Source organism: Leptosomus discolor, chromosome 10 (genome assembly GCF_034619465.1).
Source record: "Leptosomus discolor isolate bLepDis1 chromosome 10, bLepDis1.hap2, whole genome shotgun sequence".
Taxonomy (NCBI): domain Eukaryota; kingdom Metazoa; phylum Chordata; class Aves; order Leptosomiformes; family Leptosomidae; genus Leptosomus; species Leptosomus discolor.
This window is the reverse complement of record NC_141400.1, coordinates 19,434,151-19,460,802: the sequence shown is the minus strand read 5'-3', so window position 1 is coordinate 19,460,802 and position 26,652 is coordinate 19,434,151. Positions and strand designations below refer to the sequence as shown.

The 26,652-nt window shown below is 42.9% G+C and overlaps 1 protein-coding gene across 2 annotated transcripts in view; it reads left to right on the top strand.

Moving 5' to 3' along the window:
* Window positions 1–26,652, top strand: part of RAPGEF6 (Rap guanine nucleotide exchange factor 6) — a 127,411-nt gene that overhangs the window by 33,691 nt on the left and 67,068 nt on the right. For both annotated transcript variants that reach the window (XM_086471081.1, XM_009961468.2), the window contains exons 5-6: window positions 7,496–7,565; window positions 13,252–13,395. In XM_086471081.1, the coding sequence (XP_086327207.1) occupies window positions 7,496–7,565; window positions 13,252–13,395 (214 nt within the window). The remainder of the gene's footprint in view (window positions 1–7,495; window positions 7,566–13,251; window positions 13,396–26,652) is intronic.

The following is a 26,652-nucleotide window of genomic DNA, read 5'->3' as shown; positions in this document are numbered from 1 at the left end:
TTCTGCTTAGACTGTACCTGCTGTACCCGAGCTCTGTCCCAGTGTTCCTTAGGGCTCTTCCTCTTCTTTCTCGTCTCTGTCCCAGTCTCTGCCATTCGAGTTCTGATGGCTGTAGTGTGGAATATTGCTTTTCCTCCGGCAGCTACCAAGGTCTAGGTACATATGTGTGCCAGACCACTGCTGGCATACAGTAAACACAATTTTTGACAACCTTGCAGTTGCCAATAAGGTTCTGAATTGTGATGCTGGTTGAAACACTTGTGATTTAAATTTTTTTGTGCAACTGTAAAAATTGCAAAGGTCTTGGGACAATTCTCTGTGAATGTAGTTTGCTTCACACTTGAAAGCTCTTTGTAACTAAGTGTTGTAGATTATATTTCTGCTTTCAAAAAGACAGCTCGAGGCTTACATCCCTGAGCTTATTGAGGCTAGATAGACTTTTATATTCACTGCTGGGTACGGAGCAGTGGTTGTTCGGTGCATTTGTGGCTCTAGATGAGGTGCTGTTTTCCCTGGGTGTTTCTGTAAGTGGTGGCTGTAACTCGTGCCATTGCCTGACAGCCAGTAAGTAAACGAACACCTTGGGAATGCTACTGGTAAATGTATTTTGTAAAACTACTTAATTCAGATACGATTGTTCCTGTTTAACTTCTTCTGGCAGTGCTAGTGCTGGGATGAAAATACTCTGAGGAAAAAGGGAACGGGCATGAGAAGAGGCACTGCACCGGTGAGGGGCTGTGTGTCCTGCTCTCCTGAAGAGCAGCTCCTTGTGCTAGAGGTGCTGCTGTTGAGTGAGGGCTGGGAAGGTGTTGCAAACTGAGACCACTTGGTGTGTCCATTTTGGCATGAAACAATCTTATAAGAAAGCCGAAAGAACAAAGAATGACTGTGTTCAGACCTGTCACAACTAAATGACCAAATAATCTTGTCCCCCATTCCCCTCCCAGTAATTTCCTTTTGTTCTCTTCATAGTTTCTTACAACAGTTCCCCTATAGAGGTTATAGAGACTGCAAGGGATGCTGATTGCACCATAGAAATATGCTTTTTTTTAATTGGCAAAGCTAAAAATAGCCAAGAGATGTGAAATTGGAAGCAGAGGGTAATGTGCAGTTTGTTTCCATCTAAAATATAATTTTACCATTTTTCTCAAATCACATGGCCTGGAATAGCTGCAAGGCTTCACAGAAAGTGGTGGGTAAGATACAGGGTTCCTTAAAGCATTGTCCTGTTCAGAGTCTAAAGTAACGAGCACAGACATCTTCAGCTCGCAGCCCGCAAACTGAGTAGCATGTTCTGTGGCCTCCAAAACCGTTCCCAATTAAACCTTTCAGCAAGCTTAAGAGATAAACCTGCTGAATGTTGTTGTTGAGAGGTAATGCAAACATGGTTTTTGATGACTGAGCATTAATTGAAATCGGTATTTTGCATTCAGCCCTGTATCTTGTGGCTTCAGATTTCCTTTAAACCATTTTCTGACGGAGTTAAGTGTTCTTGTATTTTGATAATTAAGTTACTGTGAAATGCTCAGGACTTGCACAGCATACGGTATGATGAACACCCTGCCACCTGCCTTTGCTGAAACTTCCGATCTGTGCTCACGTAACTTTTTTCCCCGTCTCCTCACTCTGAGTGCGTTTGAGGCTGCTGGGCAGTTGGCAGGCGGCTGCAAGGGCTCCTGCTGGGACCGCACTGACTGTCACTGGGTGCTCCAGAAAGGCAGCCGGGAGACTCCCCAGCAGCTCAGTTTTTCAGGTGATGGTTGACCTGAGAGAAGTCTAGAGAAATTCAGACCTCCGTGCAGGTGCCCAGAAAAACAAGTTATTCCTGTGAGGATTTCGGTGTCGATTACACTCGTCCCCCACGACTGCAGGGCAAGGAGGGCAGGTTCTGCCTTCTCTATCCATGCCCAGCGCCGCTGCGTTATGCCGATCCACGTGGCTGTGCAGGTGTTCCCCTCTTTGTCACTTCCCAGCCAATGACCACGAATTTAAGTGTAAAATTACATTTTTAGAATATTTAGATTGGTGTTTAATAATACTGATGGCTATTCCAAACCATTCATAATATGCTTGTGTAGTATGTTCGGTGGTAACTGGATGTATTTTACCTCTGATCTGAACAGCAGCCGCAGTGGGTGGCACAGGTGTTTGCTGGAACAGCTGCCTTGGGCAAGAGGCACTTTGTGAGGAGAGGAAAAATGAAATGCTTTTCAAATGAAGGGTGAGCCCTGAGTTGTGGAAAAAAAAAAAACAAACCCAACAAAAAAACCCAACCCATTTTCATTTAAACACAAACAAACAAGCAACGTGTCCCTTTCTTAGGCAACTTGTCTCTTCCAGGCCAGGTTGAGCACTTGCATGCAAAATGTCTTTGTATTGGAGAAATCCAGCCAGGGTACCGGGTGTGTGAGGTCACGGGGCTCTCTTTGCAGTGGCAGAAAGTACAACTTGTCTCCATCTTTATGTTCCTAAAAGCAGCCTGACGGGCAGTTTGAGAGACAGTTATATTCATAAGAACAAAATATCTGCAAAAATTGCAAACCCTTTGTTTGTTATGCCGATGTCCTGGTGTATCAGTGCGCTAGCCCAGTCCTGCATGTAATTCAGTACCGAGTATCACTGCAGACAGCTTTATCACCAATCACAGATAACTACGTGTGTTATTGATACCAACTTCTACAGCCAGGATAACTTTATGATTTGGTAGTCCCTGGAAAATACAGAACAAATCTTGAAGTGCCTGACCTCTCGTCACTGAAGGGTTTGATGTGCGAAACATCTGAAAATATTGTTTCAGGATGTAGTAGAGTGTTGTAAATTTGAAGATCCCTGCTAATTAGCGTTCAAACAAATAACAAGGCATTCAGTCTCCATCTGTTTGTAGGCTGAAAGCTCTTCAGGACAGGCTGTGTTTTTACCTGTAAAGTACGTAGTGTATTTAGAGTACTGCATAATGAGAAACCATCAGTGATGAATAACTTCAGCATGTTGATATCAAGAAATTCTCAAGTTCAATGTGACTGTTGTTCCTTAAATTTGTCAGTCTTGAAATTCCAGGTGTATTTCAGCACCAAATACTCAGGTTGCTTAACAGCTGGAGATGAAGCATTGTTAAACATGAGTGTTCAGAAAGCTGTAAGTTTGTGACCAGCCTGTTTAAAGAACTGCTTTATTATGTTCAAAATACGTTATGTTGGAGGCTTTTCTAAGTGTTGGCTCAGAACAAGCCTTACTTTTACAAACAGCTCCAGTGCCTTAAAGAGATGTTGACGCCTCCCAGTATTTTGGGGAGTGGGTGTGAGTTTAAAAACCGGCATATTCTCCGATACGAGATCTCTCTGCAGTGAGCAGTTCTGATCCAGCCCGTGTCAGAGGAGTCAGGCGTCCCCTCAGGTGCTTGCACATTTGAGGTTTTGGTGCTGCAGTCGCAGAGGGTTTCCTCTGTGTTCGGAAATCCCGCAGCGGGAAAGGGGCAGATGAGCCGAGAGAAATGGCTGATGCCGAGAGCTGTGTTATTTGCCGTTCTGGGCTTTTACATCTGCTTAGCTCTAGTCTGATCCCGTGGCCTGAACGCCCATTAGTGGTTGGTGCATGATATCATGTTTAACTGACATTCCTTTCTCACATGATGCAATTGCTTAAGCATTTTTAATTACGACTAGCAATGAATCAGGAGGAAAACAAGGTTTCTTGCAAATGAGGCATCCGTATATCAAGGATAAACAAAGGTGCCTTTGGTATGTGGAAGATGGTTTTTTTTTCCCGTGACAGTGTTGCAAGCCAGTGAGTGAGTGTCTGAAAATTAATGATGCAGATGTAATAGATGGATATTAAGTGACAGGAGCATACAATAAAACTGTAAATAAAAAAAGCAAAATGCAGTTTATTGTACTGACTTTTCTGGACTTCTGAGAGCGGGGAGCTATAGAATAGCTGTTAAAATATGTGTGAGTAAGTGTACAGATTGAGCAAAACCTTAATTGTTGGATCATTTAAAACTTTAATGTTTATGTCTTTGGTAGGATGTCCTTTGACATAGATTTTACTGTATTGTAAGTAGAGCTTAATTTACATTAGTTTCATGTTTTATCACACTTTCAGTGTTTGTATTAGTTTAAATTCTTAATTGTATTATTTTTCCCACCCTGCTTGAAAGCACTAAAGCGCCTGTAACGTTCTGTACCCTAATGAGGTATTCCTGCTTCTGTATCTTCCTCCTCCCTGTGCCTCCTCTCTCTCTCCCACTCAGATGTGCACACACGCTGGTTCTGGCTATTAAATTTTTCCTAATGTATCCACCTGAACTAGTTAAGACTCTAATTCTGTGACAATAAACCAATAAAGCGAATAGTTGAACTTTTAATGTTGATTAATGGTCTTCAGATTAAAAAAAAAAAAGTGACAACTGTTGTACATTACCACTTTCTACGCGTGCGTCTCTGCTTACGTAGTTGTTAATGAGATTTTCTTGTTGCCTGTTATTAGTGGTACTACTGAAGGAAGTCTTCTCTGGTCAGTGGTTTCAGGGCTGAGTTTCTGTTTATTCTAAACATTTCATTGTGTAATTTTACAAGACAATTAGGAATGACCATCGTTCTGAAGCCTTGATTAAAATTGGCAGGTTAGTGAAATATTCTGATGTCGGCAAACCTCTTAACTGGTAGAGAAGCTCTGCATTTGTGTGTTCTGGGTAAAAATATGGAGGAAGTCATTAAGAAAACTAAAATCCATGTTTCTAAAACACATTGGGTGTGTTTAATTAAGAAGAATGTTAAAAATTGGTATTTTTAAAACATGATGGTGGTTGTGGCTAGGGAAAAACTGTAAGACACGTCCTCTTTTTGAAGGAGCTCTGTTGTGGTATAATCAATAAAACATCCCATGATGCGCACCAGGAAAAAATTAAACTTGACCTATTGACTTGTAAATATGAGTAGTTTAGGATTAGAAGGGTGGGTTTTGGAACCTAATCCTTTTCTGAGTGTTGGGTTGTGTGAGGTGCTTGATGGACCAGAAATGATAGTGCCAAGAGCCTGACCTTTGTTACAAGCGGTTTTCTCTTCCTGGCATGACTGGTTACTGCCATTACTTAATTAGCAAATGTTGCAACATAAGCAGAGGGGAGCTTGATAGTAGCTGAATTTCATGAATGTGTTTATGTAAAATGAAACAAAAAGAAAACAACCCTCCCTTAACCTCCAGTAGTTTGATAAATTGTTGTTACACAGTAAAAATGCTGTGCTTGAACAACCTTCAGTAGAAATTTGTGGCTTTTTCCTGACTACTGGGGATATAGCAACAGTAGCAAATCTATTTTGTGATAAAACTGATAATGATTATTTCAGTTTTAACAAGCTGCAAAACCTGAAAGGTCCGGTTGCACATAATTCCTTTAGATTTTTTTTTTCCCCCTAACAAAATTCTATTTGATTTCCTATTGTATGGAACAGAAATAAACTGTTTAACTTTTGTTTTGTTTTGCCAACTGTGAATGATACCTTAGCAGAATTGGTTTCACTTTGGTTTTCAGTTTGTGGAGAAATCATAATGTGGAATTTCAGTCTGCCCAGAAGCTGGAACTTACATTGAGCTTCCATGAAAGATGAAATTTCCGTATTTTCTGAACTAAACTAACTTTGCTGTAATAGTGGGAGTAGTTTGGCTATTCTTTTTGATGTGTTGCAAATACATGAGGCTGTCATGCCTAAATCATATGGTGTGTGGAAAAAACATGAAAGAAGGCATGAAAATTTTAGCTATGAATTGCTTACTAAAGATGTCTGAAAATGCCGGTTTTCCGTGTGAAAGTTGTGCTTCTCTGGCCTGCTAGAGCATCTAGGGATGAGAAAATTTCAATTGTTTATGACTCCATGGCAATCATATAATTTAAAGATTAGCTTTTTTTTTTTTTCAGTAGACCATTAGCAAAATCAAAACTTGGCAGTTTAAACTGCTGAGCCTCTGTTGATTGTGATACTTTATCCTAACTGGGTTACACTGATAATTTCTTTCTTGAAATAATCTGAAGCTTCACTTGAATAGCTTCACAGTTTAGTTGCTTAAGTTCTGAAAATGCACATATCCTGCAAAAGGTTTTGTGTGCTGCCCTACCACGTAGTTTATAAGCATGAGTCTTTTAAAAGTTTTCTACAAAGTGGTCGTGTTTCAGTGGATATTTGCTGTTGAAATGACAGTCGATATATGTAACTCAGATGTTCTTATGGCTGAAGTTTCAGCTGTAACTTCCAAATGTAGCCTTAGTGAAAGCAGGTGGAGCTGACCTGCTTTTTAGGATTTATCTCCACACTTGTTTTAACCTCCTTCTAGTTCACATGTTAATCTCAGCTTTGGGTTAACTGATTTTTTCAGTTATTTCACCTGCTGATACATGTTCAGATGTGATTGCTGTTGCCAGTCTGAGTTTGTAACACAGCAGCTAAAGCTACTGAACTGCTAATCCAGCCACGATGCTGTTCATCAAGCAGGGTTTATTTATTTGGTGTCTGTATGGGATCACTTTCACTTGAGCTCAATTGAGTGGGGTAGGTCGAGCATACCTAACTCCAGCTACCAGGTCTGTAGTGAAGACAAGCTTAATGTGTGAAGCCAGGTATTTTCAATTCCAGGTGCTACTATAGTCACCAGTTAAACGTTTTAAGAGGTTATTGGTCTGTAACACACCCCCCAGCAGTATCTAGCTCAGCTCTTTTTTGCTGGTGTCTCCAGCACCCTCGGATCTGCTCGCGTGCTACCTTCTCCAGAGCCGATTCCTTTAGTCACCTCTGTTCTTAGGTGTCCTGAAGGTCTCTGCCTTGTAGAGTCGATCAGCTGAAGCATATCAGATTGCTTTTAGCCTCTTCCCTTAGTTGCTGTGTTACACTGCCCATCCCATTTTGTTGCACTTGTGTGGTTTTGTATTGCTTAAGCAGACCCCCTTGCGATGACAGGCTCCTTGGGATGGTACAAGGAGCAGCCTAAAGACAGGGGTCACAAGTTAAGGCTCAGTTTTTTAGGGAAGAGGTTCTCTGTCCTCCTGTCTGGTGTGAGGATGAAGGGGCAACGTGGAGTTGTGTGAACTCTTATTAATGCCACATGCAAAGTAGTACTTCGGAGTTTCTGGAATTTATGTATATTTGTTTTTACAAAGCCTATTTAGTGCTTAATTAAAATTTACTAATGTTTTCTTGTCAACACTGAAATGCGTTGTGAGCAACTTTGAGTATCTGCAAGTAATAATGATTTAACAGAAGAACATTCTTTATATTCAGGCTTTACATAGCAGGCTATGATGAGAAGTGCTGAGTAAATTAAAAAACTTATAATGGTACTGTCTGGCTAGAATGTTTCACACAATAGTTTTCATCAATTTTTTTGTCCTTTTTTTGTTTTTAAGGGTATTGTAATATGCACCATTACCAATTATTTTTATTACAGAAAAGGTAAAATAGGCTGTTCATCTCATTCTTTTCATTTGCCTTTTTCCATCCCACTCTAGTTTTGGCAAGCAGTCTGGAGGAAAACGAGGATGCGAATGTATCATATTGGAGCCTTCCGAAATGATTGTGGTAAGACAGATTTTTTCAAATGTATTTAAATCTATTGCTGGTTTCAGCAAATTCTTTCTGTTTTATAGCAGAAAGCTTATTGTAAAGTATTCTATAAAATTGCAGCAAAATTGCCTTGATTTCAATTATACCTATGGCTGCTTTCGTAACAGCAATAGCTATGTAAATTTAATCTGGATGGGTAAATGATGATGATGATTAGGTCATTCTTTCTAAAATTATGCTTACTTGAGTTTCAAAAGCCTACTAGTTATGGCTGAGTTGAGCGTTCCTGAGTCAGGCAACGATAGACTGCGATCTTGAATATTTTATTTACACCCCATCCCCTGTTTCATTGCTTTTTCCCAGCCATGCTGGGGCTGGTGGGGAAGGCCCTGTTACTCCCAGCCGTTGCAATTCCACATAGTGTGAAGGCTTTTGGGTAAGAGGAGAAGCAGCATTAAGAGTGCTTGGTGATAAGGCTTTCAGCTTAGTTGTCATCAACCTTTTCCACGTCCAGGTTTCCTTCTGCTTCTTCAGAACCCTTCCTAAGGCTGCCAAGCTCCTGTGTGCTTATAGATGGTACCTTGGTCCTTCCCAGGCTGATGTATGCAGACTGTGAGCAGCTGGAATATTAGGATTGCTTTTCCATGGTGTAGACTGATGTTGTACCCTAGTAGTGGGGCTGGGGACACAGGAAGATCTCTTTCAACTTTGATCTTATGAGATGTTGCTAATGGAGCTGGAACAAAAATGTTTGTAGTTCTGAGAAGCCACATTAAGCAGGCTTAGATCTCCAAACTGCTGTTGATTTAGCTTCCTTGTGTCTAGATTTGGTAACGTTAAAACTAATATTTGATGATGTCTCTTGCTCATTGAGTATGTGAATATTCAGCTTCTATGAGAAATGTTTCTCACACTACACTAACAGCCGTGGGTGTCTGATGTCCTGTACCGAGTCCTTTGTGCCGTTCTTTCTGTGCTGTGTCAGTGTGATTCTGCTCATGAGCTTTGATAGCATCAGTAATACACTCTTTGCTGCAGCAGATGTTCTAAGCTACAGTCTGCCATGCCATGAAGTAAGGGCAGGTAAGAGTGCGAGAAGCCTGTCTGGGTCCTCTGGAGTGAAGTAGTTCGTTTGTGTATTCCCAATTATCTCGTCTCTTCTCAAAAGTGGAGTTTTAGAGGGGGAGATTTTTGCCTTGAGGGATGCCACAGGACTTGTTTGCGTGATGATATGTGCAGCCATGTCCCGTGAATGCCTCTGTTTTGCCACTGCTGCTTCGCATTTTTCCCTGTTAACTGCTGCTGCCGCAGATTTGGCCTGCTGAGTATGTCTGCGTCCACTGCCCGGGCTGAGCTGAGCTTTGCACCTCGGCGCTCCTGCTGCCTTATACCACAAGATGACAGACACTCACCCGATCACGTATAGACCTTTTGGAGCTCTGTAATCCTTCGAGTAGTTTAATAGAGAGGAGAACTTGGTCTCTTTGGACCAATTTCACTTGCAAACCGGTTACACCACTCAGCTTCTATAAGCGGTGCTGCAGACGTTCCCAGAGGAGTGCTGCTTCCTACAAAAGCCTCACAGACGGTGATGCAGCCACCGTTTGCAGCAGGAGCAGTTTGGAGCATGCACGGGAAGTGTCCTGCTTTCCTTACGGGGCTGGCTGGTGACTGACTCGCTGCAAGTGCATTTGCAAGTTTATATGAAATATATTCTGTGGGCAAAGCATGCGGTGATAGGAAATTCTTAGGAAATGCTTGCCTCCTTCTTTGGTCTTATCACTGCGGCTGTAAAAAGAAAAACACAGAGAGATGCAAATAAGAGAGTAGCTTCTGTGCAGTGTGTGCTACCAGAGACAAACTGACCTTATTGAAATATTTTTATGAAGAAACTAGAGCATTTCGTGTGTGTGTAACTCAAGTAGCTAAAGCTGATGGGCTTTTTTGGAGGAACAGGCCACCACAGCATGTGGAGAAGCCAGCGTTGGCCAAGTCAGCAATGTCAAACGCTGCTGGGTGTTCCTGGAGACAAATGCAGAGCTTGTATAACTGTCCTCTGTGTCTTAAATATCTTGAATCTTCTGTAATTGTAGTTAAATACCGATGAGAGTATGGAGACACTTAGCAGTATCTTAAATCCTTTTCTGGAATTTCAGGATATTTTTCTGTAGGAAATTCAGAGACTTAAAAGTGCAGAGTTGTTTGTTCATTATTTTTATGTTCATGCTTTATAGTAAATGTCGCTAAAGGTGCTATTAACTGTCAGTTTTCTAGGTAGGACTTCAAATGGGGTTAGAAAAAAGCATCAGTGTGGTGGCATGCACCTTACTAGTGATCTGCTCTGACACAAGGTGTACTTGAGTTTAATTTCCCTGATTAATTCTCATTAATTTATCTTAACTATTTTATTTTCTATTTTTTAATTTGCAACATACTAATGAGGTTTAATACATAATGAGTATTTATCTTCAAGCAAAAGAATTAGCCACTTTAATGTAGTTAAAGAACACCAGCGTGCTCTGCTGCTGACTGACTCCTGCCCTCCCCCTTTCTTTTTAGAATGTAAATCAGTTTTGTAGAGGGAATCCACTGGGAACTGACCCATTTTAAAGGCCATAAAATGTGGTCAACTTAAGTTAATGAGGATAACAGATAGTGTGTGAATGGGCATTGTAGCTCACATTTTTGGAGGCTGAGCAATCTATTGAATTAATAATAGGTCCATTTATCACTTAAGAAAATGGCCCAGAATTGCAACATACCTCAGCGTACTGAAGTGTCCTTTCTGTTGTTCCTTGGTCCTTTCATTTTCTTTGGATCTTGAGTGAAGAGCAGCATGATATTTGGAGGTGGAAAATATTTCACTGCTGGCATGAACTGCAGAGTACAATTGAGGACAGTCCTACAATCCTCCTCGATTTTTACGTGGCAGCAAGTGCTGTGGGTGAAGCTGGCTGTGTGGAAGCACCCTGCTGCTGCCAGTATTCAAGGCTGGTAAAACAACACCCTTGCTCAGAAACTAGTCAGTTAATACGCTCTTCTGGACTTCTGGTTATGTATTGAAACTGAAATAGTATGAAGAAGACTATGGGGCAGCAGTTTCCATCTGACCTGGTAGCCTGGTGGTGGGTTGATCAGCCTGGTGCTCCCCGCTGCTGCCGTGGCACAGGGAATCACAGAAACAGAGAATGGTTTGGGTTGGAAGGGACCTTAAAGATCCTCTAGTTCCCACCCCCTGCCATGGGCAGGGACACCTTCCACTAAACCAGGTTGCTTGAGCACTGCTCCCTTCTGGAGATGCTCAGTTCCTCTGTAGGAGTGTCCATCCCGCTTGGGGGGGGGATGTGAGGAGGGTGAATATGCTCTCTGCCAACAGAAATGTTTTGTTTTAACCAGGTGCACACACAGGTAAGTGCTGAGCAGTGCAAGGGAGCCCCGGCATGCCTGTCCTGCTGGTGTGCGGCATATCAAAACTGATTTGGATACCTTACTCTAGATCATAAGTATAAACAATCTGATGTTGAGCTGGATTCAAAATGCTGATGGTGCTGGTGGTACTACACTGGAAGCGATGTGGTGTGGACGCCTTTCCTCATTTTCTGATTTTTGTTTTGGTTTTGTCAGCAGTGGCATTAACCGAAGGAAGCAGGTGGTCTCCGTTTCTGCGCTTCCACTAGCAGTTGGTTGTTCTGCCTTTGTGCTAATACTGTGCAAAATAATACGTTTATGCTCACTTCTTAGTTTTCAGTTCGAAATGTGGAAGAAAAATAACTTCATCGTTCACTGAGTGTTTGTTTTACTTTAGTCTTAAAAGTACCTGTTCAGTTTGGGACTTCTTAATAATAAGGGTCCTCAGTATTGGAAGAGTCATGGTCTGGTCACTTCAGCGAGCCCTCGCTGTCCAGTTCGGTCTGTTAGATCGGAGAAGCTCAGCGCTCGGTTTAGTTTCTGTGATCCTGTAAGATTGAACATAGAGAAAAAAGAAAACAATGCGTTTGTTGAAGGAGCTGATGTACTGTGGCACACGTTTAAAGTGAAAAATGAAATCCACGTGATTTTGGTTACTTAATTGAGTAACCATACAAAACCCAGGCTTTCTTACTTCTGGAAGCCTTCTGTATAATTTGAGAGCAACATTACTGATGACTAGAAATCCCTATTTTATGCTAGGTGAAGAAGGGCTTCTATATCCAGTCTGTTAACTGCCTTTCTGATTATACTCTAAACGGTCTGTTTGAAGAGGTGGGGTTTTTTGTTTTACTACTTTGCCTGCCAACATGCCTTGTATTTTCGTTTTGCATCCTTATATCATCGTGCTTACAGCAACGCTGCTGCTAGGTATCTTTGCTCGTTGTCCCGTGCCTTTGCAAACAGGTAGTAAAATTCTAGTGAAAAGTGGTTCTCCCTTGCTAGGGGAACTCTGCTTCTCTGCTCTCATGTCTGACGGCACTGTGGTGTGAGGTTCACTCTGCTGTTTTAACTGTTGTATCTTTTAATCTGTGTTGTCAATGTCTGTTTTTCTCTATGGAATTAAAAATAACCCCCAGCTGCTCCTCTGACCTCAGACAGACTTAGCTGTTCAGAAGAAGCAATGTGGAAAGTAGATGTGATCTTGCTTTTGTGATGGTTTAGATATTTTGGCTACTTTCTTGTCCTGTCTGTTAAATCTTCTGGTTTTCATTCCTTTTATACCTTTCAAATTTTAATTTTGAGATAATTCACCCAAGTATGTGAAGTGAGGGCTGCATAAGACCACACAGAAGGTGGTTCTCCTGCTCCAGTACCAGTCTTATGTTTAGGATTTTCAAGTGAAATTTGGATCTGGGGGCAAAATCACTGAGGACAGTAGTAGCTTCTGTACAGTAAATGTGCTGTAGAGGAGCTTCTTGTCCGGCTGCAGCCTATTTGCATGTGTGTCTGTTCTGCTTCCTGCTAGGAGATATTTTTCCAAAACATCAGAAGGAAATGGGAAAGGATGAGACTGCTTTTTATAGAAAAAAGGAATTGTAACTAGTGAGATAAAAGGTTTCATGTTGGCTTTTATTCACAAGATAAATTTACTGAATTTTTAATGTTTAGTCACAAATAACATTTAACATCAAGATTTAAATAAAGTTCTGGTAATTTCTTCATAATTTGCTGGAAGCGATTAGAAGTCAGTATGACATAGGTGAAGTAGCTATTTATAAAGAGCTGGAATAATTAAAGTTGTTTAGCTGTGACTGGTACTAGAACCAAGCTACGCTTTTAAAAATGACACCAGCAAGTACACCAGGATGTAGTTCAGTGCCTTTACCAGATTGTAAATACTCAAAGAAACGGTAACGTCTGTGTTGAAGATACACTTGAAACCACCAGTGTCTGTAACTTGTGTTGTATGGTATGTGTGGGTGCAAAAGGGTTTCTGCTGGGGCGTGACATTGTTTAGAGGATACGTGTGCCTCTTGGACTTTTTTTTTTTTAAAAAAAAAACCAACCCTGTTTCCTGGAAGGAAACTGTGGCCTCCGGCTCATTGTAATAACGTAGTTCTGAGACATGCAGCAGCGGTTCTCTGAAACGTCTGCAGTCGTTTTCTCGAGAAAAGTTTAACTGCTCTGAACTTATGTTTGTTCCTTCCTCATGAGCTTCATACGGCTCCATCGGCTTTCGGTGATATGGAAGAACTGGATGTTTAACCAGGAGCCTGAACGTGTGTTTCAGGTGGAGAACTCCAAAGACAATGAGGAAAACATCTTGCAAAGAGAAGTCCCGCTCAGGCAGTCCCGTCGGAGGTTTAGGAAGATCAACCAGAGGGGCGAGCGTCAGACCATCACTGACAACGTGGATTCCAGCAGTTACCTGTCGGTGAGTCTGCTCTCCCTTGGCCCATCTCCTTGTCACTGCGCCGTCTGGCTGGCTGGCATTTTGTTTTATTGAGAAAAGCTGGTGAAATGAAATAGTCCGTGTTTTGTCAGTTTTGAGGACACTTCTTTCTTGTTGGGGAGCAGTAGAGGGCTTCGGATTTGAACACCGTAGGTGGAACTGAAGATGCAGGCACTAGTTAGAAAAGAGGTTTTTTTGATTTAGGCGTTTTCAGTTGAGCACTATGAATAAATCTCACCGTGTTGGCTGGACAGAGAAATGGTCATGCTTGGGTTTTGTTTGGTTTTGTTGGTTTTACCTGGAGCTCTTTTGGTAAGGTGTAGGAATTGGTGGGTTTCTTTTTTTCCTTAATAAATCTGAACTATGGTTTGGAATAGTCAGTCATGAATGCCGTTCAATACAGTATTAACGTTGTTGTACTTGGTCGTGTTTGCTTGCTTAGAAATTAGAAGTATAGTAGTAATTCAAGCATCGGAAAGAGTAACGGCAACTCATTTGCTAGTCTTCAGTTGCATCATAGACTGGATAATTTGTGCTACATATACAGGCACATACAGCTGTGGTTTCAAGACCGCAAGCTTTTATAAAGGTTTCTCTTTACCATTATTTTTCACATACAAACTTCCTGCTTGGTAGCAGGATATACATGTGATCTAGACAAATTATTTAATTGAAAATAATTGTTCTGGATACTTTGATTTATCTTAAAAAAATCAAAGGCTAAAAGCCAGTACTAACGTTGAAGTACACAAACCTTGAGTAGTCTTCATGCACAGAAAAGAAAAAAAACAAATTCAGTTTCTCCCCTTTTTTTACCCATCTTCCTTTTCATCTCCCCAAAAGGTACAAAGCCTCTCTTAGTTGATACACTTCAAAATATCTGATACATTTCAAGATATCTGATGCGTGTGGCTAGCTATAGACTTAAAAGATTTCCTCTATTTCAGAATAAACTCTGCTGTTTTTTTGCATGTTGGTAGCTGTTGGATCGCAGGTGGTGATTTTAGACTCTCCACAGCATTAGCATGTCTGTGAGGAGAGGTTACTTTGGCATTTCTCTTGTAAGCAGGAGAGCTCTGGTTGCTGTGACAGGAAGAGAATATGCTGCTTGAAGTTTAACGTCCTCTGCCTTCTCATTTCAAGAAGTGTCACGTGTGTTGGATTTTACCGTTAGTAAGTCACTGGATTAGTTATTGATGAAATGAGACGGGGGATCCTCGTGCTCTGGGCAGTCGTGCATAAGGCTTTATTAGGACTTAAATTCCAATCTGTGCATGACAAAATCTATCTCTTCGGTGTTTGTGACAATGAATAAGCACACAAAAAATAATTCCCAGACTTCAGTGCGAAGAGGAAGAGAATCACAGGCACAGCCGACGCTGATGCTACCTGTGCAGCTTGCCTGGAGGGGTGCCGGGGAAGGACTCAGCAGTCTGACAGGCAGTTATACAGCTGCTTGAACGATTGTAGAGGTTGTCAGTTACTGATGCAAGGAGTCGGTGTGGTACACTCGAAGGATTGTGATCAGTCAGCAGATGATGTTCTCATTAAGGTTTTTCTTCACGCTGATGCATTTCTTTGTTACCGACGCAGAGCGCATGCGTGTCACTGCACGTATAGCTTCTTGGTGCAAACCTGGTGGCTTCCTCAGATTTCTGAATATGTGGGGGTTTTTTTGATCAGCATTTGATGGGAAATGGTATAAACTTCATAAATCAACAGCACATTCCTAAATCTGCTTTTATATCAGTTAATTAGGAATATATACAGAGAGTCCTGTTAACACTGCTAGGTGTTTTCCCGGATGAGCGAGTGCTAAGTGGTTAGGAGTAAACAACCACCTCTCTGATAGAAAATCTGCAAGCTGTTGGGTTTTCAGCAGTCTGAATTAAAATACCAATCCTTGCTTTGTAGACTGTAAGCTCCTAATTGGAAAGTGTCACACTCGCCGTACTTACTGTAGCGAAAAGTAATTTGTAACTCAACAGATGACTAAGAAATCAAAACACGATAACCAGCTGCCTCTTTGACAAGTAAATAAAAATGGGGTGCCTATATATTTTTCCATTTTCTGCTCTAATTGGATAAAATAATGAATTTTTGAGGTGTGTTTTGCTCTGTGCCTAGGTTTAACTCTTAACTGTATGAGTCTGCTCATACATGGCTGTTGGTTCCCAATGGTCTTGAAATACTGGCTTTATACCGTAACCCTTCACATCAGCCTGTGTGAGAGCGGGCAGGAGAAGGAGGAGGGTTTTGAATAAAACTTTTATTTGACAAGAACTTGCAATAACCTTTCTGCCAGAGTGGGAAAGCTGTTTACAAACTCACTGGCAGATTTCCTCGCTGGCATCAGGCTAATGAGTAAACGCAGGGGTGTATTTCACTCTCCAGCCTGTTGCTAAATGCTCTTTGACAGATGCTGAATGTGGCCTGATGGACCTTTTGTGAGCTGGGCTTGCGCAGGGAGGGCTCTGCGCTCCCCAGCCGCTCTGCAAGAGCTTCAGTCGGGCTCCAGTGGCACAATGCTGGAGTTTAAGTTTGTTTTTAAACGCTTGATCGCTCAGACACAGGTTGTTTTCTGCTTTCCAAAGAAAACTCAGATCCTATAGGTATTGAAATTTGGGGTTGCTTTATCCCAGCTCAGATTTTTTCCTTTCACGATTAAATAGAAGATTTCTTGTGTTTGCATTTAAGGGGAATTATCTATGCAATCTCCATTAACTCCTTAAAAATAGAAATCTCTGCAATAAATATACTATGATTAGTATTTATGATCAAGGTTAATCTTTGTTTTTATAAAACATTACCCTTTGGGTTGTGATATGAGCTTGTGTCTACTTCTCACATGGAGCTCCCTGCTTGTTACTGCTAGAACTCATTCTGTAGAATCCCTGTGATTTGGCCATGAAATAGATTAAAGTATCTGCATACAAATATTTTAAATGATTGTTACGATCTTTGAAACTCATCCTTTCTATGTAAAAAGCCCCAGTACTTAATTTAACTGTTTATCGTCAGGATAGTTGACATTCAAATTGTTGTGGATATCTTAAATTTTATTTTTTCTTTTTTTTTCCCCACTTGAATGAACTAATGCTAAAAATGGATCCTCTGGTTGGTTTCTTTGGTAAGGAGTTACCATTTAGACTCTTTTACTATGTCTTTGTGGTTCATAGAGCAATGTTGTTTCACAAGAGCACTGGTCTCCTGCAGAATTATTTAAAGTTAGGAGGTTTTTTTCTTTCAATCAAATACAGTGAACATATGCTGATGGTGTTTGTTCTCACTGAAAGGGAACAGGTTTATGTTTCTGTTTATATCTTCAAAGTGCATAGTGATGTGACTTTGTTCTTGCAATCTGCATGCAAGAAAGTCCGTTAGACTTGCTCTCGTTAGGCAGGTGAGCAGCCTGAGGTCTGGCTTCCACTTGGAGGGGTGCCCAGCACCCGTGTCAGGGTTCTGCTGGCTCTGGATTTTTCCCTTCTATGGACTAGCTAGCCACCAAGATTCTGAGGATACGTGCTTAGTTGGCGAAACGCTTCTCAAGTGTGTTTCTCAAGACCCAGAATAGCAGTGCTGCCCACGCAGAGATGAGGAGGTGGCGCTCTGACGGTGGCAGTCCAAGCACATGTGACCAGCTCTGCCTGGGGCAGGCCTGAGCATCCCCGTTGTTACAGGGGAGCGCTCCGTCCCTGGGCATTTCTGGCCTCTGGTGCTTTTTTCATTTTTGTCACTTCACACTCTGCATCTCACATGTCACCCCTGACTGCAGGGTGGGGGAAGGTGAGGCTGGAGTCATTTGGAGAAAGCTCCTGCTCAGACTTAATGGCTTAGAAAGAAATGTGCCACTGGTGTTAATTATGCCCGCTCTTGCTTCAGGTATTATTTGTTAGCGTGATGGCGTATCGCTTTGGAGATGCGCGTTCTGTGCGTGGCACTGTCTGTGGGGTAGATAAGAATCCAGACAGGAGCGAGGGTTGTACAGCCAGGTATTGTCACAAGGCAGATAAATACTTGGTCATTTCCAGTCCTAGTTCGCAACCCAATAAATAATACAACTGTATGTCATAATTACGTGAGAAAAAATTGTGATCGTCTTTGTTCTACAATGTCCCAAACTTTGGTGACCGTACCGCAGGTGCTCACAAACCAACAGATTTTACCTCCTTTAGGAAAAAATGTTTAACGGTAGTTCTGGTGCTTCATAAAAGTTAAATTGCTGTTTTGATCTTAGATCAAGTAATTGGAAAGTAAATGGTTCAAGTATTTGTCTTCGCAATTAAAAAATAAAACTGGAGGTAATAAGTTTTGCACTTAAGTTTCTTTCAGTGGTCAATACCAAATGGGGTTTAACAATTTGATACAAATGTCTATGTGACCCTCAAACCTGTAAACTAAAATATTTTTTTCGTTTTTCTGATTTTATTATCTACCTACATTTTTGACAGTTCTCACTATGACTTTTTTAAAATGAAGAATATTTGCATTTCTAACAATCATACATGCATGATGTAATGTGCATTTCTGTGGAGTTGTGGCAACATTTTGAATTTTTTCAATTGTTAGTTCAGCATAGAACAGAATAAAGACTCTGTACCAAACTTTTAGTAGTAATCTCCTTTCTCAGAGATGCAAATTTTTTTTTTTAAACCTTGGTAAGAGGATGATGAGGTTTAAAAGATTTATTATAATATTAAGTTTTATGTATAGTATCTTAATACTTGCATCATGTAAAAATTTTTCCTGGAGCCTTGTAGAAGCATTTATCTTCAGAGAAGTCTGTCACTGAAGACTGCTTGAGTGGCAAGTTTCTTGTTCTTTGATCATTACTTAATGTAATCCTGTCAGAGGCTGGAGTCAGCGTAGGGTGTCTCACAATTGTAGGAAGTTAAGTCACATTTCAATATATTGGATCAAACCCATTAGGTTCTTTACCGTCACTAATCCTTTCCCTTTTAAATGCTATAAAACACTATGGGTCTTTTATAATCTATTTTTAACTACCAGGTAAATTTGCTGAAATAGTACCTTGTATTGATCTGAAAGAACTAAGACCGACTTACGGCATGCCTTCGTCTGCCTTTTGTTAAACTTGGATGCAGCATCGGCTGACATCTCTTTATTTTGAATATTGGTTAATTTTAATGAGGCTGTGGGTAAAACCACTTGTTCTTGAGCTGGAGGATGATTCTCTTTGCAGCTCATTCCTTTTTAATGTGTTTATGTCCGTGCTTCCTCTTTTTGAACATTTTTAAAAAAATACTTGACAGAATTTTAGCTTTAGTAACTAACAAATCTGAAGAAAATTTGGGTCTTGCTGAAATCCATGAGTCTTGCTGTGCGCTTAGTGGGTACAGAAACTCGCGTTGTTGGTACCTTCTGGAGGTGTCGTGCGATGCAAAGTGATAACGCGAGTTCCTTCTTCCTGACGCCGTTCTTGCAACACGAGGATCTTCTCTGTTCCAGTCTCCATCTTAAATTTTGCGTGGCCTGGGTCGGATCCCAGCTCATAGGCGGGCCGTGCTCGAGAGCAGCAGCGAGTGCAGGAACCTCCAGGCTGCCTGGGCACCTCTGTAAAAGCCCCCGTGCGCAGGCGCTCGTTTGCTGCCCTGTTGCGCTCCTGCCATTTTCAATGTTTATCTTGCCCCTGTGATCAGAAGGGAGCTGTGTCTGCAGCACCTTGGCTTCCTGAGCAGGCCACTTCGGGTTTGTGGTGGCCGTGGTGCGCCGGCGCGGCTGCAGCACCCAGCACCGACAGCTGGAGGAGAGGGGGAGAGCACATGGCTGGAGCCCCCGGCTTTCTGGAAACGAAAATTGCCGTCAGGCTGGTCTTTGGGGGTGGGGGAGGCGGCTGTGCATGACACGGCCGTTACCAGGTGATGGCAGAGGTCTCTGCTTCACCAGCGGAGCTGGGAACGACCTCCAGCAGGGTCCTGGCATCTCGAGCTCGCCCTGGTCTGCCGAGACAGCTGCCCTTGGATGCTTCTCTTGGCTTCTGTGAGCAAGGGGGAAATGGCCAAATGCCCATTCGCTCCTCTTTGATTTCATGTATTGATTTTGTCTGCTCGGTTTTTCAGCAGCATTACTGTCAAGGGCTCCTTGAAAGTCTGTCGCTGGTTATGGTGGTCGTTAACAAAACACCAATCCGCCGCGTGTGCTGTGCGTTAAAAATCTTCCTGGGAATTTCCACAGACCACTGGCACTTCCCAAACCAGTTGCTGAGCATCTGCAGTTTCCAAAGAACGATGACTTGAATAGGCTGCACACAAAATAAGGAAATACTGAAAATAACTGCGCTTTGGTTAAAATCTATGTTTTTCAGATTAAAATTTTATTTTTTAAAAATAACAACATATGCAACGTGTAAACCCCAATTTATCCATAATGAAAGTGGCTGTAGTTATTCAAAGCTTGTATTCAGGAGTTTCCCCTGAAGATTTTACAGACTTGACAAGCAGGTTGTATATAAACTGTGAATTGCAGAAATCACCTTGGTTTGGAGGGGACATGTGCAGCTGTTTAACAGCGTTTAAGAGCAATGCACAAATGAAACTACATCGAACTGAAACTAGGGAGGATTTATTTTAAGCAAGCACGTGTATTTACTCAAATCTGGCTGCTGGCAGTAGCGTACAGCCCTTCTCGTGGCCCGTGGGAGAGCCCATGGTGGTGGGCAATGCAGCATTGGGATGCAGCATCGTTCTCCTGCAGGACGGACGGACGTCTTCCTCCTCTGCCAGGCTGCTGGTGTCGGTTGTGGGACAAGATACCGAGCTGCTGTTAGGGAGAGCTGCACCGTGAGGTTTCTGATAGGGCTGACTTACCCATCTTTCACTTTTTCTACACCTGAAGCAGCAGCTAATTTTTGCTGCATGGACACATACATGTTCTACCAACTGCTTTAAAGACATTTTCTCTCCATTTTTTTTTTCTCCTACCAGTTCTTACCCCATAATTTTCTGCTCTTCTGTTCTTCTCTTGCCTCAAAGACTTTTTTTTAAACCTTTCTTGTCTCGAGTAAGATGAGCACTTCAGTGTAGAGCTGCTCCCTCCCCAGGTGTTGGTGAGAGCTGGGGTAAGGATCGGCCCCATGACCCCAATATCGTCCCTGCAGCAGGTTTGTGTGTCACCCCCCCCCTTTGCTCAGCAGAGCAGCAGAACTGCGCTTATCTGTGAGACAACTCAAGAAAAACTTGTGGATCTTCTTGCTCTTATTTCCCACCTGCAGTCCCAACAGATACATGTTTTTACAACTGAGCACTTCCACTAGGAAGCCTAGAACCCTTTGGAAATGGATCCTGAGCACAGTCTGTCCTTTGCAGGGAAACCTCGCCACTCCGTTAACTGGGACTGAACCAGAGAGTTGCTCAGCCCTTGACCTAAGCTGGTGCTGGCAGTGCTGTGGGATGGATGTACTGTTGTGCCTGTTGTTGCTCCATGGCAGCTTGTGGCAGAAGAATCTTCCAGAATTTCAGATATTTTACAAATTAACGTGCATAACAAGTAAAAATTTGGGTCATTATTAATGTGCTCTCCACACAATGATCAGTTATCGGTTTCTTCCTCCTCCTTTCACCGCGTAGACAAATTTACACCATGGTAGAAATTAACTTGGTTCCTTGGAAAATGCTTGAGAAAATATTTTATGTAGCACGTTCAGAGAGTTAACCTCTGTTTTGATGGATCCTAAGGGGTTGGGTGGCAGTTCCAAAGTCATTAATTCTTTATAAGCAGCCTCTTAGGCAGCGTAGATTGAGAACGATGTGTAAGGGTTGTCCCCACTGCTCATAATTGTATCCTGTCACTCAGGTGGTTAAAGGTAAAAAGCAGTGCTCTGTCCCTGCGAAAGGCATTTCAGTCTTTCTGGGCACATAACCTTTTGCAGAAAGAGTTGCAGTTCTTTGTCAGATCCTTCTTTTTAACATTGTTGTTTCAGTCTTTCAAAACGACATATTGAGTGGCTTCTTGTAGAAAACCGACAGGGTAGTAGCCAGCAAGCTGGCTGCCTGCGTGCAGGGAGAGGGTAGCGTGCGTGGATCTGTTTTTTATTTCCTGGCTTCCATCTGGGCTCTTTCTGTTCAATATGCTGTACTGAAGTGTGGCAGCCTGGTTGCATTCTCATTTGTAGCCAACCCAACCTTTCACTTAAGCGTGATAAACCCAAACCTTAGACGGAAGTAGTCATGTGAAGGATCATTTTGTATTTTAGCCTGAAGAGTTGTAAGTTTGAGTCGTTGGGTTGAATGTCATCTAACACTGAAGGACTTCTTTAAAGGACTGTCATCTTCAACTCTGTGTTCAAGTTAAAATGGTTTTCTAATTTAGAATATGGAAATCTGCATCAACTTGGTCATGAGTCTAGGGTCTAGAGCACGAGTCTCATGAGGAGCGGCTGAGGGAACTGGGGCTGTTGACCCTGGAGAAGAGGAGGCTGAGGGGAGGCACTTAATTGCTGTTTACAACTACCTGAGAGGAGGTTGTAGTGAGGTGGGTGTGGAAGCGGTGGAGTCACCATCCCTGGAGGTATTTGAAAGATGTGTAGATGTGGTGCTGAGGGACTTGGGTTGGTGAGGGACTTGGTTTGGGTTGGTGAGGGACTTGGTTTGGGTTGGTGAGGGACTTGGTTTGGGTTGGTGAGGGACTTGGTTTGGGTTGGTGAGGGACTTGGTTTGGGTTGGTGAGGGACTTGGTTTGGGTTGGTGAGGGACTTGGTTTGGGTTGGTGAGGGACTTGGTTTGGGTTGGTGAGGGACTTGGTTTGGGTTGGTGAGGGACTTGGTTTGGGTTGGTGAGGGACTTGGTTTGGGTTGGTGAGGGACTTGGTTTGGGTTGGTGAGGGACTTGGTTTGGGTTGGTGAGGGACTTGGTTTGGGTTGGTGAGGGACTTGGTTTGGGTTGGTGAGGGACTTGGTTTGGGTTGGTGAGGGACTTGGTTTGGGTTGGTGAGGGACTTGGTTTGGGTTGGGTCAATGGTTGGACTCTCTGATCTTAAAGGTCTTTTCCAACCTAAACAATTCTATGATCCTACGTTCTTCAGAAGCCTTCTGGACCAAGTTAGGGACTGAGAATATTCTGAGCAATTTTCAGTTGAAATCGCCATCAGAAAATGTCAGTGCATAATGCAAGCATTTGGATGCTCTGTTTTCCTTGAAAAACTTGGCATGAAAACGACTGTCTGTACGAGAGAATAGCTAGAAGAATATCTTTGGTTTTGGCATAGAACTGATTGCTATCTAATGACATTTAACAGCGTTTGTAATTTTACATTTGATATGTGGAAACTTTCTTAATGGGGATATATTTGACAGATGAAATACTTGAAATAGTTGATTAAATGAAGTCTCTGGCTAAATGGGACCATCATTGCAGCTTAATTTTTTGTTGATACTTACTTTGTACTTGCAAGTCAGGGTTGCTTTCTGTCACTGAGTATTAAAAGTTTTTTGTTGTTATAGGATTACGTTTTTTAGTGTGAGGTAATGCAGCCACAATGCTTGTATTATCTTTATGATTTTGATTTTTGTTTCCTTTAAAGTTCGGTTAACAGTTGTGGTTGTCAGCTTGGAGTGTAGGTATGGCGTCTGGCCCACCCGTTGCTTTATCTGTTAAGATCAGTTTCTCAGATCGGGTGAGAATAACTGGGCTTTTGCTGCTGTTTTGCTCTCAGTGGAGGAAGGGACCCCAAATGATGCTGGGGAAAGATTTCCAAGAGCGTACTCAGCTTTCTGTTTTTAAAGGCAGTAAGGGCTGGATTGTACCAGAAAATGAGAAAGTTTGGAAATAGCTATGCTCCAGTGCTTCAGCTGATGAGCTGCTCTAGGGTCCGTGCTGCGCTTCCCCAACACAGGAGATCTGATCTGTGCATTGTGCTCTGGTCACCCTGCTAGTAAATCCCTCAGGAGCACTTTTGCCAGTGCCTTACCCACCCCTTCCTGCCCTGTTCATGCTGTTCCTGAGCTCAGGCTGTGCTAAGCCTGGCTGGTCCCAGCCTGGAGCCTGCCTGGTCCCAGCCTGGGTCCAGGGACAGCTGAGATTCCTGCTCGTGGAGTGATGCCTGAGCCCAGGCAAGTCTGTTGGTGTAGACCCTGCACATAGAAAAGCAGTGTGGTGCCTCCAGACACCGGTCTGTTCTGGGAAAACAATGTTTGTGAGATGTTACGCCTGAGATGATGATGCTCGTGTCACAGTCTTCAAGCTGGATGCCCTGACTGCTAAGAAATGAGAGTTGGCTGTTCAAAATCGCCCTTGCTTAGAAATTTTGAAATTTGGTAGGAGTCATCAGGTCCCTCCCCACTTCCTGCTTTCAGGCTTGCAGTTTGGGGTTAATTGTCAAGAAAAATGACAGAAGAACTATTGGAAGTGGCACTTTAATGATTTTTTTTTTTTAACCTCATCTGGGGAAGTAATGTGTTATTCTCAAGGTCATTTAATCAGAGGCCTTTTTCTTGTGAGAGGTGTGCTGGTACCTTACGTTGCAAATAGTCTTAATCTGCTCATCTTAACCTGAGATACGGTTTTTATAAAAGAGAGAAGAAAAAACAGTGTTTTGTGTTGGCTTTTGTATCAATCTTTGGGGGATGAAAATGAATGTATGTGTTGGTGGGCTTTGCAATTTCAAAGGTGAAACTCCGACTGGCTTCCCAGGTAGGTGGCAGCTGGGGAAATTAGGGCCAGGTCTGTGCTAGGTTTCGGCTGTGGTTTCAGTTTTGAGACTAGATCAAGGTGACATTTTAGTGAGCAAAATTCTAAATATGTTTGGGAAATTTTACTGTGGGATGTTAGAGAGTTCGTTCTTTCAGTATCTCTGTGTGGATTCAGTCCCACAAACTGATCCTTCTGGGGTTGGTATCCACTTCTCATCACCAGGGATTTTTGGGCTGTGTACCTTCCCAAACTTCCCCACCCCTTGCTGAAATGAGAGGTCAGGAAGGGAGGGAGGAGCGTGATATGAATCATTGTGCTTCAAACAGTAGAAATGAACTTTTTGTTTGAGTCCGTAGCAGAGGGGGCTTCCCCCTTCCCCCCGCCGTGCTGGCGTTGTCCCTGTTTGCGATGCTGATCATGCTGCCGCCCGACTCTGTTGGTGTACGCGCTCTCTGCAGAGATCTGCAGGAGAGCACTGTAATTTATACACATATTTAAGAAAGTATTATAAACCATATCCATCTGAATCGCTGCAAACAGGAGATGACCTTTTCGTGCTTAACGCAACGGCTGAAAAAAGATGGTTGGGGTAGTGCGAAAGCAATGGAGAAATTTAATCCGTGGTGCCTTTTTATTGTTCCTTCTGTATTGCTGGTGCTATATTTAGAAGCTTACATCACTTCAGGGATGATGACAGTCTCTGCCCTCCCTCTCCCGCTCCCTCCCGCTCTCCCTCGCTCCTTCCCTTAGGATGGATCGTGTTTTCATACTACTTATGAGTCCTACAGATCTTTCCGTAGGATTTTTCTCCAGCCTGTTAGTAAGTGCTGCCGTGGAAAGTGATGTACGTAAGGATGCGATTGCACCTTGTAATGTCACCCTGAAGGGGAGCGGGAGCTCGTGGTGCTGCTTTCCCTGCCTCCACTTCCTAAAAGGCTCAGGAACAGGGTGGAGAGTTGTATTTTTTCCTTTTTTTTTTTTTTTTCCTTTAAACAGGGATTTCTGAGCAGCCCTAATGAGGGGCTAACCTTGCCATGAAAGTAAAATGATTCATTTCTGCTGCTTGAGTTAAATGGCGGAGAGGAATCGGAGCAGCGTGCCAGTGCCACTGAGTCGAGCAAGCGGTGCCAGCGTAGCAGGGGCTGCATCCAGCTTGTGCTGCAGCTGGCTCTGCCTTCTGCACCCCACGCTCCCCATCGCCTGCCTTTCCCAAAAGATTTCAAGTACTCAAGTATGTTGAAATAACCTCTTGGTGCGGGTGCCCTTAATACTAAAATATTTCGGCATTACACTGCTGTGTGTGGCAATTCCCACTTGCAAAACTGTATTAAAATGAATTATTTTAGCCTGAACCATCTTTGCCCGAGCGTGTGCAGTGACAGATTGCTTCCCAAGCAGCTGCTCCTTCCCCAGCCCCCACCGTGGGCTTGGAGTCAGGATGCTACCTTAGCTGCTGTACTCAAAATGGGGGGAGCAAATGAAGGTACCCGCTCATAGCTGGGCGCTGCTGCGGGGGGACGTGGCAGGGGAGAGCGTGCTGGCAGTCGCCTGGGTCTGAGGACAAAAGGACAGATGTCCCCAAGCCCAGCCTTCAGACCCAGGCCCCTTGGCTTGCTGGCACGCTCGTGGCTTCTGCCTTTTCAGCCAGTGCCATGATGGCTTCGAGACCAGCGCTCGTCCTCCCCGCCGGCTCTGCACAATGGGCTTTTCTTTCTCTGATTGATCAGGAAAAAGTAGTGCTGCTTGACGGGTACCTTCTGCTGCCAGGGCTTTTGCAGAACTTCAATTTGGGGTGTCCTTAAATAAGAGAAAACTAATCCTGCTTTAACTGACCGTGTGTTTAAATTATGCAAGGCCTTGCTGTCCTTTTAAAAACATCCCATTTTTCAGTGACTTGCTCTTGTTAGGCAATTAGAACATGCAGATTTATTTAACAGTCGGGAGGATTCAGATAGCACTATGGGAGGGTAAAGGGAATGATGCTTAGAAATGTATGGAGTGATATTTCAAGCATGGAAAGAAATTAGTGTTAAACAACAAAGACCACCTTTAATTCAGAGATTGTCAATCGAAGGGTTTTTCCCTTAAGATTCTCTGAAAACTTGAAGTCTGGCTTAATAAGAGACTGGCAATTTACTGTTTGTGATTCACCCGATGCTGCAGTTCTTCACAAGTATTTTTATCACTGTGGAGCAGCCTTTGTATTGGGTTTTTTTTTTTCCATCTCTGAGTTGCTCTAGTTTTGAGATTTGTCTAAACAGATGATTTATAAAAACTTACAGCCTTGTGCTGCAGGAAGCTGGTGCTGCAGAAATGCATGCGTTTTAAAAAAAAAAAAAAAAAAAAAAGAAAAACCCAAACAGAAACGAGGGGGGGGGGATGCCCCAAAAGCTGGGCTGTGGAACTAGGTCAGGTTTTCCCCTCGCTCGGGGCTGGGTGGGCAGGGCTGCGCAGAGCTGGCTGCAGCCCCCTGGGACCCCCGCCGCCGCTGCCGCGCTCATTGGCGGGCCGGGCAGAGGGATGATGTCATCTTCACTTAAAGGCAAAACTAGAAGGAAATAGAATTTTGTTCCCATTATTGAGCCCGTGTTTA